A 21552-nucleotide genomic window follows, 5' to 3' on the forward strand; every position below is an offset into this window, starting at 1 on the left:
AATAACTAAACAATAACAAAAACGACCAAAAAGAGTATTTTGTTATCACAAAAACAAGAAAAATAAATATATCGATGTAATCACTTAAGTACTGTTTATATACTGGTACTATACTAGGTATTGATAGTATCGACATCTGGATCGATCACCCCTACTTTACATTAATGCTTTAGCGGTTAGCTTCTGCTTGTTGTGTGTTTTTAGCATACTAAGCCATTCGTTTTTCTCTACTCCTCCAGTGATAATAATATTTGGAGGAAACTTGGTCTATTATCTGCCTTGGTGGTGAGGATTAATATCGTAGAAGGGGCTTTGCACTGTGGATAGACAACACGTTTGTTGCAGCTTGCTTTCAAATTCGAGCCGGTGTTCTGGCAAGACATGCACCCTCCTGGAATTCATGCAACTCCTCCGTGTGTGTAACAAGAAATATGGACATGTGATTGTGTCTTCCTCGACGTTCATACAGTAGGAAGGGGATTCATATGGCCCCATTTGTCGTGCTTTACCTGAGACATAAAATGTGACAAATTGGGGGTAAACTATCCATACGGCAGTATGGTGTTGACTATCTTAAAACGTGTTTTGTGGCAATTCCAACTTTGATCACATTGTCAGTTGCTATGTCGAGTGGCGTTTTTCATTGTTTTCAGCAGACTGCATTGCAAAATGATTAACCCCTTACCTTCATATCACGCAAAATCCACCCAGAATGGGGCCATATAAATCCTTTCCCTACTGTATATTTCAAATAAATATTTCACCTGAGTATGCTCTTTAGCGAGAATGAATGATGAATGAATGAGTTGTAAAAATGAATGATGGGTTCTCACTTCTCTGTGAAGCGCTTTGAGTGTCTAGAAAAGCGCTATATAAATCTAATCCATTATTATTATTATTATAAACCCTACGACACAGCTGAGATAATGTCTAAAGTTAAGCTAAAGTACCAATGATTGTCACACACACACTAGGTGTGGTGAAATTTGTCCTCTGCATTTGACCCATCCCCTTGTTCACCCCCTGGGAGGTGAGGGGAGCAGTGAGCAGCAGCAGCCACACCTGGGAATCATTTTTGGGGATTTAACCCCCAATTCCAACCCTTGAAGCTGAGTGCCAAACAGGGAGGTAATGGGTCCCATTTTTATAGTCTTTGGTATGACTCAGCCGGGGTTTGAACTCACAACCTACCGATCTCAGGGCGGACACTCTAACCTCTAGGTCCCTGAGTAGTCTTGGCTCGGCAGCTCCTCAGCTGATCGCTGATCAGTTAAAAAAGGCGAATATAGACCCCAAATTTTATGATCGGTACAAGTCTAATTACAAGTACATTTATTTTAACAAAACTACCCAGTTTGAGTGATTAAGATTTTTTGTACAAATACCTTATTACAGAGTACAAACAAATCAGGCATCTGTATGCAGTAACAAAAATGTACATGCGAGTCATACTTCCATTAAAATGTGTAAATGTGAGATAAAATATGAATCATTCTAAGAAAATAACCCCTCTCTAGTGAGGTCTATGTGCGGAGTATAGAGTGCATATTAATGGAGTGCCTTTGTTGGTGTGATCAGCATGTTTTTAAAAATGTTACAAAGGCAACATATTTCACCGACGTGGCGTGGCAGACATTTAGCCAATTCCCTCATGTGCTGTGCTCAGCTGTAAGACGCCTGGGTAAGCACCAATCAGGCTGTAAATACAGGGGACACTGCGGAGGGAAGCTACCACTTCAGTCAGATGAACAATGTTCCCTAAATAATGATTTTTACACGCCTTGACTTTGACACAGTGTAAAACAGATGTATTGCTCGGATTAAGAAGGGAATGTAATTTAAAGCAAGCCAGTGTGAAGTCTCTATCCTATGTCTGGGGGAGTGTGCATATTTGTGGGCGAGTAGACGTAAACTTGTGTATTCCAGGTCAATCTCACAGGAGGTTTAACCTTGGTAAATCCACTATTAGGTGTTCTGAGAATGATGATGTGAGCAGTAGATCCTCCCCGATGGTTTCACTTTCTAAAAGCATCCGGTGGGTCACAAATAGAGAAGCTGTGGAGGTATTACAAGGTCAAAGGCTGCCTAACTCTCAATATGATGACAATTTCAAGATGGCATTTTCATTTCCTGAAGAGACCGATTCCTCTTGGCAGCCGAGGCTGAAAATGTTTGCTTATTTTGCTTGAAATAAACTCTTCTCTGCCTTCGCCACGGAATGTATACCACAAATATGCAGCACGCATTCTTGGTGTGCCAAATAAAGACTTTCCCAATCATATACGTACTGCACACCCAAAACACATTTTAATCAATATTGCTTTCCATGCCTACACAGCTGTAAAATCAGGCCACTCTTGTAACGCACAAATGTGCCTTTCTGGCCATTTTTTGGGTCCTTTTTCATATTGTCCTTCAAACGTCTTCTAGGGTGCAGCTGTGTGGCGGAGCGGTGGGAGCAGCTGATGTTTTTAATGGCACATGGTTTGTCTCCTGGTGGTGAGATAAACATGGGGAAGAGATTAAAACCCCAGGCTTTCTTCCACAATCTCCTGCCTCCATCCTCCTTCCAGTGCAGTGGTCATAGCATAGTCTGATTCAAAACTGGACCCACCCGCTAGTAAGAGGTACAATAGAGCCTAAACATATGCATCAAAGCAGCAACATTAAGACATGGACAGGTGGATTCTCTCCTTTAAATCAATGCATGAGGTGCATTGAGCCTTTTAGTCTATGTAACAAGGCATCAACCCTGCATCCAATCTAACTGGCAAATGAAGGCATCATCCATTACAATTCATACAGTAGATCAGAATGTTACGCAACTACATTTAAACAGATGGCACTGTTGGCTTGCTAAATGCAACTTCTGTTTAGCTTGCATGTGCTTATCATCATGATCAATATTTCTGCCAATTTTCCATAATGTACCCTTTATAGGGCCCCTCTAATACTGACAACAATGGCACTTATTTCATAGTTTAAAAAATAACAAACCTAAGTCACCAACGTGACTAAAAATGACGTCTGCAGGTACAATTCCTCCCAAACAAGACAAATGAATGATTATAGGCTTGATTTTCAATGAGTTTCAGCACATTTTGGTTCATTTTGGAGCGAAAAGTGGGTGTTCCAAAATTATTTTGGAACACCCACTTTTCGCTCCAAAATGTGGGTTGGCCTGCATCAGCCTGCTGACGTCACCTACAGGAGACTGGAGGCAATTTCATATTGTGTTGTATGTGTTTTGGTGGCCTCTTTATCTCAAATCATGTTATTTCCGCACATAATTTGAAGGAATGATTAAATATGTCTGCCACATTTGTTGTTGGAGGTTGTAGCAATGCAACTAAAAATGTGGTCAGCCTGCATTCATTTCTAAATAATGGGAATATGAGAAAAGTGCGGACCTCTCCAGTCAAATTGACTCATGCAAAATGGGAGGGACCATGCAAGAGTGGTGTAATTTGCAATGATCATCTTAATAATTCTGATTTCAGAAATCAGCAACACCCTTGAAGGGAGAAAAACTGAGTCTTAACCTGTGGAAAGAAGAGCAGAACTCGTGCTCAAAAAGGACAACAAATAAGTTAAGCTGCTAGTATTCTATTTTGTGTCCTCTTCTACTGATGTTTTCCTCAAGATACTTGAGGAAATACAGTAACAGCATGAGGGAACACAGGCTATGGTTTCTATGAAAGAGGAGTTGGAAGAGCAGCAAAATAATGTTAACCATATCAGTTTTGAAGTAATCATGGAGCAGGGCGACAACAAATGCAAATAAGTGATCAAAATAATAGGCTTACATGCCTTTATCCACACTGTCTATACAGGTAAATGGGCTCCATTATTTGTCAGATAAAATCGTAAATGATGTCCATGTAAAAATTGTTTAACACTGTACCCATTTACAGCACTCAGTAAGATGTAACTCGGTAGGTACGGTCGTTTTGTTTAGCAAGTTGAGATGGGCTGAACAACATTGTTTATTTATGAACTCAGTAACATACTTAACATCTTCAATGCACCTATTTGGGCAAAAGCTTATTTTAGTGATGAGGCAACTGTTGAGTAAATAACGCATTAGACTTATTTAAAAAGGCCAACCGTGGTCCATGTTGTACAAAAGAGTTGTTTCACTCGTCAGTGTTTGACTAAACCTTATTGTGACCAGAATGAATGATCTCTTGTGGTTTTCTTTTTAAAAGTGTTTTAGACTAGTTGTGAAAGTATACCAAATCGGTCAGATTGGGCGCCCTGACAAAATGCAAACTAACCAGCACAGAAGCTGATAGGCTGGAGCAGTTTTTAGGAGTGGCTAAACACATCATCTTCTTTGTCTCTGGATTAGGCCATGACAGGAGGCCCCCGGGTGAAGGTAGACTGGGAGCGTACAATTAGCGCTGCCATTTAAATGACATTCATGCTGGCTGCTAATATCTGCATGGACTGTGAAGGTGAGTCATTTCAACACACGCTCAGAGAGCTTATAGGGAAAGTGCAGAGATCTTGGTTTCTCCTGGATATGAGCGCTGCGTCAATCAGCTGATTGTTTACTCTGAATCAGGGAAGCCATACAGTACTCACAGAGCACGTACAAGCGGCCATCTGTAAACACCACAACTGCTGTGGAACCAACTAGGATTGGGTTTGTTTGAAAAGGGATTGCCAGTGGAGGATATTCACAATCAAAGCGGACCTTGTGGACGGCCTTGTGAAAAGATACTGTGTTTGAGTCGTGTCCAAATAGGTTTTGTGCTCTTGCAATGATAACAGCGCCGGCCGTTTGCTGGCTCGGTTACTTGAATGAGAACTGGTTAACTTTTCTTCTCTTGGAGGGAATTCATCTCTTAAGTCGTGCCATCTTTAAAACTCAAATGAGTCGTCTCCGTCTCCTGTCTGAATAAAAAGAAGGCATTATCAAACCTTCCTCTCACCATTGAGTGATCCATTTGGTAAACAGCCTGTGTCCTGCAGCAGTAATCAGAGAGTATTTTTGAGGGATTTGCAGGCTGGCCAGGAGGCATCCGCTGGAGTGATCTCTAATTGCTAGAAGCGGAGGCCTAGGTCGACTGGCGCTCTTTTGAAGCAATCGGCAGCAGTTTTCCAGCCAAAGGAGTTAGCAGGGGGAGGTTCCCCAATGAGGCACTTGCCTTTTTCTTTATTTCCTCCTCCTCTGCTCCTTCACCATGACATCATTCTCCTTTTCCTTGTTCATCCCAACCTTTTTTTCGCGACTTCCCGTTTCTTTTTGAACAGCACGTGTTCCCTTTCCCCTCCTCCGCAGTCAATGAGCCAGCAATCACTTTGCAGCCAGACATCCTCTGCTCAGTCGGCCATGTTCAATCCCTAACACCGGTGGCTGATGAGGCATTGTGGTGACGTCAAACACATAGGCTTTTCTGGGAGCGACCGTTAACCTGTGGAGGCACAGCTCCGCTTCCTGGGTAGCTGGACTGGCAGCTTTTGTATAATGAATGCAAGATGCCAAAGAGATGAAAGATAATAAAGCCAATTATATTTTTCTTCTCACCCAGTGCAGCGAAGGGAAAAATATATGTCATATAGTCGTATAATGACACAAAGGGCCATGCGCGGTCATTATGAATTTGATACTGTGGCTTCTTTGGATGCGGCTAAAGTGTAAACTCTTCGATAAATTAAACTCTCCTGTCAAATGCACACCATCAGTTTGGAAGGCAGCTCGCTCAGTGTGACATTGACTTCTCCCTGCCAACCCCACATTGGGAGCTGCACTTGCAAGCTTTTCTGCCAATTCAGGTAAAGAGATTACAGACACACACAATGCGGTCTTCTGTTCCTCTGCCAGGTTGGGAAAACAGCCCTGACAAACAGTGGAGAAAATGGCTATGCACAAATTATTGGAGTGCTGGGCCTATCCTCACACAATGCCATGAATTCCTTTCTTCTCCAGGAACATGGTTTCTAATATGCACTACACAGATACAAATGTTTATCCTAGTCCCCAAATATGTTGCACATTACCGGTACTTGCATCATTTAAAGCAAAGTAGGCTTAAATCAGTCACACTTTTGAAGCTACACTAATGGGCGCTCTCTGCTTCCTAACTTTTATAGAGCCATATTTAAGAAAGTTACACACAGATTTCATCAGTTTGTAATGGTGTAATTAAAAAAAAAAAAGGTGCGGACGTGCAGATCTCCAAAAATAAATAGAAGTGGCACTTTTAATATTTTTACTTGCAGCTCTGAAAATAACTACAGATGAAGTCAAAAAGGTGAGAATAACTTAGTGATTGGCTGTTTGTTTTTTGCACAGCTAGAACCAAAATGAATAATACCCCAATCAAAAAGCTTCAATAATAATCCAATTAGAGTTTATTCAATGTTCTATTTGGTTTGTAGAATATACAATATAGCAAAGATGCAATGACCAAGCGAGCTGAAACATGGTTTAGAGAACGGTGACTGGATGTTACACATCAACAAGGTCATTATGCAATATAAAATTATAACATAGAATCGCACCTCAACTTAACTTTGTTTTGAGATAAGAGTTGTCTTTCGGCTAACTGTTATGCTTTTGTAGTAAAAATTGTAGTTAAAAGCTCATTAGTTGGAGTAGCAAATGCCACAGTGAAGCCTGTAAGATCCCCCAAATCATCTGGTCTTACTCGCTAGCATTAGCTTATAGCTAGATATGGACATAACTTTGTTTTTCAACCAGTAAGGGTGGTGAAAGTGATTGTGGAGGAAAGTGCTGAGAAGAATAAACGGATGATTTTCATTGAATTAAAGAAGAAACAGTCAAAAACATGACCAAGCTTGTTGCCAACTTGGGGAAGCAATTCTGGCATTGCACTCATTCTGTTTCCATGCAGTGAATTAGTCTGTTTTACCTGTGATGTCCCTAATGTCACATACAAGAATGTCAGAAACAAACCAGGATCAATTTTCACAAGTGGGAAGTCCATCGAACATGTTGAGGTAGCAAGCCATCCTTCCTGTATAACATCAATGACCAACAGTATCACCTTACAAATTGGCAAATATTTTCACAGACACCCACTAAAATCCTGTAGAGAATATTTCAAGTCAAACAATTCAATATGTTTCTTCATTTTCATCACATGTAGGTGTAAAGAACACAAGTCGCAAACAATAATTAATAAAGTTGTGCCTCAGCCACATACACACAAACTGTCATTTGGTCCACAACAACAATAATGCATTTCCACCTTGGGTTTCATACACTACGGTTTAAAGATAACATTCTCACCAAAAATATGTCTCGGTTTTCACATTCTGTCTTGGTTTTAGTACAATTGAACACAAATTGGTGACTCAGTTTTGTTATTGAGTATGGCTGCAAAAAACTAACCTGACTCTCGCCAGATCCTTGTAGTTTGCTGAGCTCCACACAAGGATCTGGGACTTCTTAATAGAAGATGTATTTGAGAAAGCGTGGCCTTGTAAAAAAAATCATTGTATGTGATTGGGTAAACCACTTGTCCGTTATCTTGAATGACGCGCTACTTCAACCACTCACATCGAAATCAACCTGTGACGCTGATGAGAGATGGGAAATCCAAAACAGAACAGACGACATATTGGATAACGACAGAGCGAAAAGTTAGAGAACTTTTACTGAAACAACGCAGCAATGTCAGTAGACTATCGATTCGACAGAACAGTTGCAATAGCAGAATCAATGTCAGCACACGACTCCTCGCTGTGTGCCGCCATTGTTGTTTGAATCAAACAGTTGCTTCTGCGCTACGTCACATCTATGAAATCCCGCCCGGCGATCCTGATTGGTTCTTTATTTTTTGCTATCTTGAAGGAGTTTGCAATGCCATCGAGCCAAGATCCTTGTGTGGAGCTCAGCGAACTACAATGATCTGGCGAGAGTCAGGTTAGCAAAAAAAACCCACTAAAGAGCCAAATAAGATTACAGCATACAGTAATAGTCCAACCAAAGTCGATGAGAGCCTTAAAACCTGTTTCCAAAGTGACAGTGATCAATGAAGGGTAAAATGGCGCCTGCCGACTGTCCTCTGTAGTTTTGTAAAGAGAAACGCTGATTACATGTGTTCACGTAAACAAATCTGTGCGTTCTTGGATGTAACACGAGTGCAAGCACTTTAATAAATAAGGTGAGAAACGTTACTGAAATAAAGAAAGACGTACAGAGGTGGCATTCATCGGGCCCATTCAATAAAAGTCAAAGTGATGTTAAATGTTCATTTGTATTTCACATTGTTTCCTGTTAATAAAACTAAGGTGTTCTGAGTTAGCATTTTTGGTTGTCTACAACGGATGGATTTGATTTACATTGTTAACGATTCTGTTTTTCAACTGGCCTTGACCCCAAACCCTTAAGGAAAACCGTTTTAATATGCAACAAAAAGTACAATTTCACTCTTACACACTCCCTTTTCTTCCTACCACAAAATGAGTTCCAAGAGAAAATAGAAGGTGGAATGGAGGCGGAGCGATGTGGATGCTGCAGTAAAGCACGGAACAATAGACACCCTCTGGCATCAACCCCTGGACGGTCCAAGCTGCTCACCGGAGACATTGAAGTCGTCCACAATGAACGGCTGCTGAGGCAAGGGTGGCTTTGGAGAGTTCAATTTCCGACACAATCGGTAGTATTCTACTCCTTTAAATGCCAAGGAGATGGTGCTCTACACGCGCCTTTGTCGGAGGCTTTGCTTACAGCCAGTGTCCTCTAAGCAGGAGACACAACGGGAGAAAGACAGGAGGTAGTGAAGTCAGGGCAGGACGGGGAGAGGGTGTGGAGCAAAACTAGTCGCACTGTGTAAAATAAAAAGCATAAAATAATAAGACGAGGGGGGAAAAAAAGCGATAATGGGAAGGGTAGAGAATGTCTCCTCTGGCTGTTGTTTGTTCGGCCTCACAGGGACCGTCTGAAGGACAATGCTGCTACTAGTGGAGTGTGACGTTTGTCTTCTATCCAAATTCGCACAGCTCCACAGAAATCACACTTACAATCAGGTGTCAATCAGGCATCTTGCACACAATCGCCTCACACACTAACATCAATGCTATAAAGGAATATGCAATGACAACATGAAAACAATGCCAACATGACCAGTTTATCTGGTCACGTAAGATGAATTTTGGCTTTTCTGATTTATAAATGTTACAATGTTGGATACTCTCGTTAAACATTATCCAAGCGTCAAATTATAAGGTTCGTGCATTTTGGCGTGAGTGTGCACAGAGTTTTGGATGCTTCCGTTCGCGGGGTTTTACAATCTGGCTATGTTGTGACATTAAAGCCAGATTATTTAGACATTAAGTCAAGCTTTCAGGCTTTAAAGGCCTACTGAAACCCACTACTACCGACCACGCAGTCTGATAGTTTATATATCAATGATGAAATCTTAACATTGCAACACATGCCAATACGGCCGGTTTAACTTATAAAGTGCAATTTTAAATTTCCTGCGAAACTTCCGGTTGAAAACGTGTATGTATGATGACGTATGCGCGTGACGTCAATCGTTGAAACGGAAGTATTCGGACCCCATTGAATCCAATACAAAAAGCTCTGTTTTCATCTCAAAATCCCACAGTATTCTGGACATCTGTGTTGGTGAATCTTTTGCAATTTGTTTAATGAACAATGAAGACTGCAAAGAAGAAAGTTGTAGGTGGGATCGGTGTATTAGCGGCGTACTACAGCAACACAACCAGGAGGACTTTGAGATGGATAGCAGACGCGCTAGCCGGCGACCTCACCTTGACTTCCTCCGTCTCCGGGCCGCCGACCGCATCTATGATCGGGTGAAGTCCTTCGTCACTCCGTCGATCGCTGGAACGCAGGTGAGCACGGGTGTTGATGAGCAGATGAGGACTGGCGTAGGTGGATAGTTAATGTTTTTAGCATAGCTCTGTGAGGTCCCGTTGCTAAGTTAGCTTCAATGGCGTCGTTAGCAACAGCATTGTTAAGCTTCGCCAGCCTGGAAAGCATTAACCGTGTAGTTACATGTCCATGGTTTAATAGTATTGTTGATTTTCTGTCTATCCTTCCAGTCAGGGGTTTATTTCTTTTGTTTCTATCTGCAGTTAAGCCCGATGCTATCACGTTAGCTCCGTAGCTAAAGAGCTTCGCCGATGTATTGTCGTGGAGATAAAAGTCACTGTGAATGTCCATTTTGCATTCTCGACTCTCATTTTCAAGAGGATATAGTATCCGAGGTGGTTTAAAATACAAATCCGTGATCCACAATAGAAAAAGGAGAAAGTGTGGAATCCAATGAACCCTTGTACCTAAGTTACGGTCAGAGCGAAAAAAGTTACGTCCTGCACTGCACTCTAGTCCTTCACTCTCACGTTCCTCATCCACAAATCTTTCATCGTCGCTCAAATTAATGAGGTAATCGTCGCTTTCTCGGTCCGAATCGCTCTCGCTGCTGGTGTAAACAATGGGGAAATGTCAGGAGCCTTTCAACCTGTGACATCACGCTACTTCCGGTACAGGCAAGGCTTTTTTTAATCAGCAACCAAAAGTTGCGAACTTTATCGTCGATGTTCTCTACTAAATCCTTTCAGCAAAAATATGGCAATATCGTGAAATGATCAAGAATGACACATAGAATGGAACTGCTATCCCCGTTTAAATAAAAAAAAATCATTTCAGTAGGCCTTTAAAGACATGCAAAAAAGGTAGGATAAAGTATTATTTTCATCTAATTTTGGCATGAGCAAAATACCACTGACACAAATGTTGCTAAAATGCAGCTTTTTAATGCAGGTCTGAATTGATTGGAGCGTGTGCAGGTGTACCGAATGTTGTGACCGGGTGAATCTATATATAATGTTTACGAAGGTTATTTTGGACAATGTTTGAAAAAAAACCAAAAACGGGGACGACTGTCTACAGTGTAGATTTTCAAATGTTTGATTGTTGAACTTTTAGGGAGGGTGGAGCATGGTGTCTTTTGCAGTCTGGAAACGCCTTAAATTCAAATTACGCTTAAAATGCACTTTGTTTTCTCCTCCATTTTCTTGCCTTTTAGTTACTGAAATTGTAACATTTGTTTTCTTTTTCAAGCAATATTTTGTAATTTTATACTTGAGTGGTGTTTGATACAAACAAGATTTACATTTTGTCAAAAAGCAAAATATCATGTGTTATTTGCTGTCACTAATTAAAATTGTTATTGCATTTATGTATATTTAATTTTTTTAATCCCTCAAGAGTCTATTTTGGGCCCTCTACTTTTTAATATCTATATGCAACCACTGGCAAAGATTATTGAAACTAAAAACAATGAATTATGGTACTACAATTATGCAGATAAAACACAAATCCAAATAACCATAACTCCTGAAGACTACGTTCTAATTCAAGCCCTGATCAAATGTATTGATGAAGACTGAATGTGTACCCTTAAAAAAAACATATCAAGGATTAAATGACTGATGTATTCGCAGGACTTGGAAAAAAAACTTGATGAGTGGATTATTGTAACGCTGTTTTTAAAGAATTCAAAAATGCTGCTGCCTGAGTCCTTAGAAAATTTAGGAAAGTAGATCCAGTTCTCAGATCCAAACACTGGCTTCCTGTTGATCAAACTATTTGTTTATATACAGTATATTAGTGCGGGTTGATAAAGCGTTGAACGGTTTAGGGCCTCAATACAAGGTGTCTCATTGTCATCCCATTGGGTTGAGTTTTTTCTTGCCCTGATGTGGGATCTGAGCCGAGGATGTCGTTGTGGCTTGTGCAGCCCTTTGAGACACTTGTGATTTAGGGCTATATAAGTAAACATTGACTGATTGATTGATTGACATTTGTGATCTTCTAGTTATGAACCATCCAGAGCCCTCACGTCATTAGGGCCAGACCTGTTTTCTGTTCCCAGAGTTAAAACAAAAGATGGAGATTCAGTATTCAGCTTCCATGCTCCTCACTTGTGGAACAGATTCCCAGAAAACTGCAGGTTTCTGCATTTTTAATCAAGGTTAAAAACTAGTGCTGTCAAACGATTAAATGTTTTAATCAGAAAAATTGTCATTAATCACAGTAAATTACTTAATTGCATTATTTAAATTGACTCTAAAAAAAGATTCCAATATTTTGTCACAAATGTATTTGTGATCAATTGCATGTGTTAACTCATTAATATTGACAGCCCTACTATACACATTTATCCTGCCTTGCCCTTAAATTACTATAAATAATTACTTTATCTTATGCATTTTTTATTTATAAGTTTACTTAACTTATTTGTTTTTCTCTTACACTATTTTGCTTGTTTTCTATTTCACTAATCAATTGTATTATATTTGGGGATTTTTATAATTACTTATCTATTTTATTATATTTGTGCATTTTTTTAATTGTTTGTATCTATCTTATTCTATTTTGTGTTGTGATTGTCCTTGTTTTATTATAATGTGCCAATATTTTTAATGCACTACGTAAAGCACATACAAATAAATGTGCGTTTCCTTAGTCAAATGTATTTAGTATTTTACAATTTACTGTTATTTTGCAAAGCATTTCCAGCGGTAAACTGTTGTATTGGTGAGTCGTAGAAAGTTATTCATCAGTATCATGTTTTTAGATGGATAAAAATAGGCTATGATTGGAATTATTTTTTCATGACTCAATATGTAGGGTAAAAATTTACACAGGTGGCGAATTGATTTGGAGTGCAGGAAACTAGATGTGCAGCTAGTGGACCAAGGCACTGGTTTTGCCTTATAATATATTTAATGCCTTTTTTTTGTGGTCATGGAAGCAGTTGAGCCATTAATATTACACAACCACACCAGTGGCACTGATGAATTATTCAAATGTTCTTATGGGTCTGTAATATTCAATGTGTTTCATCTTGGAGACCTGTTGTCTGCTCAAGATAAAAGCGGCAAATGTCTACTGTTTCAAATTCCCACTGGAACAAAATATCAAAATGCTATTAAGAGAAGCAGTGAACGAAGAAACAAACCACACCTGCCTCCTGCCTCATTGTCACACTTAATATAAATATAACAAACAAAAAAATCACCATGGAGGCTTTTCTCTATCATTGTCTTCACTTGAAGGGCATTTTGCCGCCCAAAGGCAAATGTCTAACCAAGTCCCCGAGCGGTGCGTCCATCCCCGCTCACCAGGGGCTGCCTGTGCAGCAGACAGGGGAGTGAAAAAAAAATAAGACGGTGGACGAGAGAGAAAAGGGAGAAAACGCCTTTGTCTCAAAGACCCCACACTGGGTTCTGTCACTACAGATCAAAATCCCCTCAAAGCCATAGATCACTTCCACTATAGTTCACATATTCCACACTTGGAAACTGTTAACCAGACTCAAAGAGTTTGTCTGCACAGCATACTCACACAGATAAAGAGAAAGAAGGAGAGTGGGTGAGACAGCAACATATACCAGAGGAGGAATCCTGGGTAATTCTGCCTTTCAGCCTAGTGCAGTTAAACATGGATGTGATCTCTGATCTGGGGAGTTACCTATCTAAATTGAGTGACATCATACCAAAACAGCAAAACAATGTATAATTCACCAATAATTGAAAAAAGACCATAACTGCAATGTGTTATTTTACATTGTTAAACAGAAGAAGGGAAACAATTCCTGGTCAATTGTGTGTCTAACGCCTCTATTATCACACACAGAGCCACTTAAAAGTGGGATAGTTCAGGTCTGATGCTTAGTGGAAACAGTGATAATGGCAGCTGTAAGAGAAACATAGGCCAGCCAGTGTGGCGGCGGAAGAATACTTTGGAAAACCTCAGCCACGGATGCCCTTACAGTTGGCGCTGGACATCCAGTTTATAATTCAGGCTATGTCTACACTAAGCCGGATAACCCCTTAAACAAATAATTATTTAGCCTAAGCCTCGTTTCAGCCACACTAAATCACCGTTTAAGGTTCCCCTCCTCGGACAATTTTTTACACGGGTAAGTGCGCCGTCTATTTCTTCAATCTCTGGCTCTTAGCTTTGCATGGACTCATTGATCGTTTACAAACTGAGTTCGCAGAGGAAGTGACACCAGAAAGACCACGCCCCACACAGGAAGTGACATCAGAAAGAACAAGCTACAGCCAGCTTCATAACAACCCGTTCGGTAACTCGGCGGCAACCACTAGAAAGAAGGAGGCGAGTCATCCAGACATGCCTGTGTTTCTCCTTCTTGTACATGTACAGACGCTTGTGGAAATCACACATGAATAGAAGGAAACGCGCAATTGCAGCTATTTCGGATACAAGACATCTCGGACGGCAACATAGCAATGTTGAGCGACGGTTTTGCTGAAGCCCTGGAAGAACGGCAGCCTGGTGGGATATGTTTGTCACCGAGTGTGTTGTGTCAGAGGAACGGCAAGAGAACTTTCGAATATCCAGGTCAGCTGGGATTCTACTTAGTGAAAAACGTTGTCCATTTGTCGAAAGAGAGACAAAAATGCGGGCTCCCTTGGACAAGGGAATACTACGAACAATAGCGAATGCATTTGTACTGGTAAAGCAGACTGTCAGTTATTGTCCGCCATGTATGTCGAGCGATTACTCAACGTCTAGTTTTGTACTCCGTAACTATTGTGAAGCCATGAAGTGGTTGCAGCCGGTCAAGTACGACCGCCAAGCACAGTGTCCTGTTGTCGGTTGTTATAAAATGTTCTTTATCCCGTTGTTTACTTTCAAACGTCTATTAAAGATATGATTGAATGTATGATGGCTCAGGTGTGATTCACTACAATAGTCCAGCACAGGGTTAGGGAATCTATGGCTCTAGAGCCAGATGTGGCTCTTATGATGACTGCATCTGGCTCTCAGATAAATCTTATCTGACATTGCTTAACACGATAAGTAATGAATAATTCAGCTGGTAATCACAGTGTTAAAAATAACGGTCAAAATATAAAACATTCTCATGCATTTTAATCCATCCATCCGTTTTCTACCGCACCTGTTCAAGAAGTCGCATTAATGATAAGATGTATTTTATTTATTATTGGTTAGCTTCAGAATAACAATGTTATTAAAAAGAATAAGAGACTTATTATTAGGGATGATACTCGAAACCGGTTTTCCCGGTTGTTCGATAAGAAAAGAACCGAGTTCTCGGACTCGAATCCCTTTTTGAGAACCGGTACCCGTTATCGAGACCACTATAGTAAAGAAAAAGAGTTGGTTCTTTATTCGAATCCCTGGGAACGAATCCCGTCCCGACCAGAAATGCTCCGTGTGACATCACAAGAAATGACGTCACGTAGCTCAGTCATTAGGCGCAGATAGCGAAAGCAGGAAAAAAATGGACGGGAAAAAGCGCTCCAAGGTGTAATAAAGTTCAAAACAAAAGGTATAATCCAATGAATAACTTTACTGAGAGATTTGAGCAGACTACAAACACATGACGAACACTTTTACGACCAACCGGAAACATAGCAACCAGGCTAGCAACACACCTCCTTTACGGCAGCTGTCGCAACGTTCTTAAAGCAACCGCAGCACATACATATATATATATATACAACACATCTCCTTTTTTTAACTTTTGTTTTTCTTTCCTTGTAAACAAAACAAAATCACACTGTAGATGTGTTGTCTGTCTAATTATAAATAATGCAGACGAGGCGTGTTGGCTGAGTTCTTGACGTTTACTTTCACAGCGTGCTCATAACCGTATTCTTACGTGACGACATGCATCACTTTTCGGGGCTACTGCGCATGCTCGTCACTCCCGTTGCATGCCGGGTAGTGTAGTTGTTATTTTCCCTAGCTCATAACATCTTTCCCCCTATAAAGAAATAATGTTAACTCAATAAAGTGTATTTCTTTTTTTAGCTTTAACTTTTAATTTTTTAGCATTGTAACCACATTTGCAAACAACTTTTCTCTTCATAGAATTTTCTTTCAATAAAGAAATAAAGTGCAAAAATGTCAAAGCATCATAACAAACAGTTATGTCAAATAACAGCAGAACTGCACTTTTTAGAGAGCTGTATTATTTTCAGTTTTGTGCCCAAGGGACTGATTTTATTTAACACTATATTATTATTTATACACCTATAGTGATCACAGAGACAGGTTGTTTTTGTGTTACTGTATATATTTGTTTTTCTGAAAAATCCCACTTAATATACTTTGGATAACAACAGTCAATATTTATTTATTTTATTTTTTATTTTTAGGGGGGTAACAGTCAATATTTATTTATTTATTAGATTAAATTGTTTTCTTATATAATAAAAGTGAGCTTTTTTTAAACCAATTATTGTGTTTTTTTCCATATACAACAACCTATCTGGACTCGATAAGAGAATCGATAAGGAATCGGTTCGATAAGAGGATACGATAATAGTCTCTAACTCGATAATTTCTTATCAAACATCATCCCTACTTATTATACTGTAAAAATGTTGGTCTTACTTAAAAATGCACGCATCTAGTTGTATTCAGTGTTAAAAAATATTATATGGCTCTCACGGAAATACATTTTAAAATATTTGGCTTTCATGGCTCTCTCAGCCAAAAAGGTTCCCGACCCCTGGTCTAGCAGCTGCTGATGGTGAGGCAAGCAAGGTTTACTGTTAAAAAGAAATGTGGCAATAGTCTACATTGAAACACAGGGTAAGGATACACTTCCAAGTCAGACGTGACTATGACGCGTGCATTTTTCCGCGCATGCGTACTAGGTCGTGTTGTGCCGGCTGACGGAGGTGGTCTTAAACGGTGGCATTGTTGTGTGTGGACACGGATAAGGTTAGGTGTGATTTACCCTGGACAACCTTATCCGGCTTAGTGTAGAAGGGGCCTCGGGCTTTTAGCTCTATGCCTAACGCTATCGCACTATCATTCGGCATGGGCTGGAACAGGCGGGTTACACTTGCAAGTGAGAGTGATAGTATTGTGTTTGTTATGCACATAAATGGCAACGAAAAGACAACATTTTGACAATAATTAATGTCAACATTTATTGTACATCTATTATTATTAGGAGTGTAACAATTAATCAATATATTGATTTATATTGCCTAGATGCAACTACATAGATCTGAGCTCTGCAAGTTTGCCTTCCGGAAGATAAGTATCGATCCAAGATCGTTTTAAAAGGGAATCGATCAATTTTATCGATACTAGAAAAAGGAAAACATCAGATTCAAGAACAGCAGACTTTATATTAAGTTTGAAACTTGTATTGATTAGGACGTTAATCGTTATTCTAGTCTTTCGGCTCGTCTGTGGCATCATTGAAAACAAACAATGGCAGATATATTTTTGCGACGTCTAAGGCGAGGTGGCTTTTCAAGACCTTAGGGTCTTGTTACCTTTCCCGTAGGAAGTATACATTTAATTAATATGATCCAGTAGGGTTGTCAAAAATATCGATACTTTAATACCAAGTTGATACCAACAGGCAAAAGTGACTACACTACCAGCTATTTTCAGTTTCATCAGCATTGAATACGATTGTAACACTTTTCCTCGGCAAGCTGCTTCAATTCTCAGTGAATGAGACCCGAGTCAGCCTCCTTCTTTAAAAAAAAATAGCCAGTGTTTCCCACATATTTACTTATTCGTAGAAGCCTGTCACAAATGCGGACTTGAGACTTCCGGTTGGCCCTCACTTATAAAGAAATTATAAGGAAAAACAAACAAAAAAGAACAGCAAAAATGGAAAAATAGAACATAACTCAATGAAAAAAGGCTAACAAAAAGTATTCTAACACCAAACAAACACAAAGATTTGCCTTTAGATGTATGTTTTAGCTTTTTTATTAGCCTATTACATTACAAATTACATGATTATGTTACACCACCACCATATTTACAGAATATTAAGAACAATATTGTTTGTTTTATGTTCTTTTTTAATGTAAAATAGTTGACTATTGTTATTTATGACCATATTTATAAGCCCAGTATTGTTTGTTTTGGTATACTGGTAAGCAATAGGCTGTTCTTTTCAGAATGTATGGGTACCTTTTGGCAGCTAATACTGCAATCTAAATTATGTGCAAAAAACATGTTGAAGCACAGTGATCTTGAATAATTGACAGTTTGAAAGTTTTCAAGTAGTACATTTAAAAGAACATGGGTCCAGTTTTTTTATGTTCATCGGGGTATCAAACAAATATTGAACATTTTAGAAATGCACAGATATCGGTATCAACGACTGAAATTTCAGTCTTATCACAAACCTATATTCCAGATACAACACAAAACACATTCTATGAATAAGAATTAGAGATTTAAAGGGGAACTGCACTTTTTGGGAATTTTGCCTATATTTCACAATCCTTATGAAAGTCAGGAACAGATGTCTTTCTTTAATGCCTTCTAACTTGTAAATAATACATGTAAATAAACATCAGCTTACAATGGAGCCAATTGGAGCCATGATGTCATTGCGTTTATTCTGATCACAAAACCAAATAAATAACCATCTAAAAAGCGCCAAGAATACTCTATTTACATTTTGTGATCTGTATATTAACAAAGTATTACCGATATTGTTATTATAAGCGCTAACTTTAAGGACCATTTAGTGGCACTATAATCAAGAGAGGTAACTACCTTTTAACTACCTTATGCTGCTCTATTGACATGAGCTGGTGAGCTTCTTTCTCGCCTCTGAGCTCGTGAAAATTAATTCTAGATTATAAATCATGCTTGTCAACTTGAGAGTAAAATGACATGGACATAAACTGACACGTTGGTACACTTTGACAGCCAACTTAGACCTGGAGTTGGCGAGAAAAATGGCAATGAGTTATTCTTAATTTAAACGGGAATATATCAACATCCTAACAGTTGGCATCCCAGTGAGAGCAGACATTGTACAGTAAGTGAGGTTTATTATGTTTGTTGGGTCTCATGAAGTCAGCAGTGAGTAGTAATCAGTGTTCATCAACGTTGTGATGTGTCTATGAAATTAATGCGCCGCCTTATGCTTAAAATGAGCAAAATATGTAAATATTAGATGTTATTATGAATGTACCTGGTAATACATTACATACGTATATAGTTACAGCATGTATATAAAACCTTAAAGGGGAACTGCACTTTTACCCCCTATCATTCACAATCATTATGAAAGACATGACAACGGATGGATTTAAAAAACAACAAAAAACAAACAGAATCTGTGTTGGCCCTGCGATGAGATGGCGACTTGTCCAGGGTGTACACCGCCTTCAGCCCGATTGTAGCTGAGATAGGCTCCAGCACCCCCCGCGACCCCAAAAAAGGGACATGCGGTAGAAAATGGATGGATGAAAGTCAGCTTACAGTGGAACCAATGGGAGGTCCTCTATTTCGCCCATAACTTCCGATAAATAACCATTCAAAACCTGACAACAATACTACATTTACATTTCATGACTAGAATATTAACCAAGTATTGGTGATATTGTTATTATAAGTGCTAAGGCAGACCAACTACTTTTGTATTTATAGCGTGCCAATGTTTACATCATCAAATGGTCAGCTATTTCCCCGCTTTCCTGCTCCCTGTAAGTTTATTGTAGATCAAATCATGCAGCTCACCTGAACAAAAGAAGTCTGAGGATGTATTCTGTCAAGTTGGTAGACTTTGACAGCCATTTAGGACTTGAAACTGGCGAGAACACAAAGATATGCTTGGTCCCCCATACCACCCCATTTCTTTACGAGGATTATGAGTTATTTGTAATCTAAATGAAAATGTATGAACATCTTATCGGTCGGCATCCTAATGACAGCAGACTTTATACAGTAAGTGATAGTTTATTATGTTTGTTGGCTCTTATAAAGTCTGCAGTGAGTAATAATCAGTGATGAAGAAAAAAAAAAGCAAACGTGATGCGTTTTTGAAATTATAGCGCAAAATACATAAATATTAAATGTTATTATAAATGTTGCCGTTACTACATTACATATATACTTACATTACATGTATACTTACAGCATGTATATAATACCTCAAAGGAGGTGTTTGGATGTTTTTTAAGCGCTTTCTAGGCGGAATAAAGCGACTCCTATAGGCTCTATTGTAAGCTGATATTTGCTCGCATTTATTTTCTAGTTAGAATACTTAAAAAAAGAAACACAAATGTGTGCTTGTCTTGCATAAGGTTTGTGAATGATACGCACATTCCAAAAAAAGGGCAGGCCTCCTTTAAATGCAGAAAACAACGCCAAATACACGATGAATAAAATGGATGAAGGAAAATTTTACACCAATTTTACCTTCATTGAAGAAGTTAATAACACAAAACATAAGGCAAACATTAAGCACAAAAAAAACCCCACAAACCTGAATCTTACGAATGTGTGGGAAAGAAAACCATATTACGACTGTAGATGTCTAATCTTCAACACTCTGCCCCAATTAATGTATGAGCTCATGAACGATGAGATCATACATTTGTCCTTTTGTGTATTCCGTGTGTTGATGGTGTGCAAGATGCATTTCTTGCTAGAAAGTAACAGTTTTTCTGGCTCAGTTCAGTATGAAGCTGTGATGAACAAACAAGGAAACTGACTGATGTGACAGAAAAGCCTGCATTTCTCTCTTGTGAAAATACCTGTCAGCGCCTGTTGACTTACTCACAGATACAATGACACACACACACACACACACACACACACACACACGAACACACACACACACAAACACAGGGAGCGAGGCAAGCTGTTTCTTTAAAGTTCCTCTCACAGCCAATAGCAGTCCAGATAAATGACAGCCCTATATGTGGTAACCGGTGGTTAAATCCAGCCTTTGAGTGTGTCGTTTGGCTTAAACACACAGCGCTGGCGTATGGTGCGAGGTGCAAACCTGTCTTTGGAAAGTCCTCTGCTTGAGAGAGAAACGTTCCCTCATCTAAAGATAAGATGCCGATGTGCGTGCGATAACGTCGGAGCTTCTCCTGGGCGCTATCAGACACTGTTATCTGACTGCACAGCACCCACCATCTCACAATCTTACACCCTTTAAGCACATCTTTGAAACACACAAACTTCATGGCATGCACACACACACACACACACACACACACACTAGCTAATGATGCAACATTCTAAACACAGTACCAATGTATTGATCAGTTTGACACGCTCCCATTGTTGAATAGATGGAACATCTAATAAGTGAAATGGAACTGTTCTGTGTTACCACACAAGGACATGACATACAATGACTGTTTCCTCAGTTTGCCGTGTACTCACCTCTATGTCTGTTTGTAGTCTTATCAAACATAAGCATGGCGTCATCCACCTGGAAGAGAGAAACAATTTGGTCTATTCAGTAAGTGCCCAACATCATAGTTGAAATACTGTTAGAACTTATAACATACCATCAATTCCGTACTATAAGCCACTACGCTTCGAACCCTGTGACTTATAAAATGCCAAGGCTTATCTATGGATTTATCTTTGCGGACGACCATAATGCAATGTGCAAAGACACTGAAAAGGTGTGTTACTGTGTTTGTGCTATGGTGCCATCTTTTGGTTGCGCACTGCAGGTGCTGCTGGGCAAATGTCTATAGTGTTTCCTGCTGTTTAAAGCTTTGAACCGGAAGTACAAGTGCTGT

The 21552-nt window shown here is 39.5% G+C and overlaps 1 protein-coding gene across 7 annotated transcripts in view; it reads right to left on the minus strand.

Moving 5' to 3' along the window:
* The window catches only part of msi2b (musashi RNA-binding protein 2b), a 699967-nt gene that overhangs the window by 260634 nt on the left and 417781 nt on the right, over window positions 1-21552 (minus strand). For all 7 annotated transcript variants that reach the window (XM_062048056.1, XM_062048052.1, XM_062048055.1 and 4 more), the window contains one exon: window positions 21185-21233. In XM_062048056.1, the coding sequence (XP_061904040.1) occupies window positions 21185-21233 (49 nt within the window). The remainder of the gene's footprint in view (window positions 1-21184; window positions 21234-21552) is intronic.

This window comes from Entelurus aequoreus, linkage group LG05 (genome assembly GCF_033978785.1).
Source record: "Entelurus aequoreus isolate RoL-2023_Sb linkage group LG05, RoL_Eaeq_v1.1, whole genome shotgun sequence".
In the NCBI taxonomy this organism is placed as follows: domain Eukaryota; kingdom Metazoa; phylum Chordata; class Actinopteri; order Syngnathiformes; family Syngnathidae; genus Entelurus; species Entelurus aequoreus.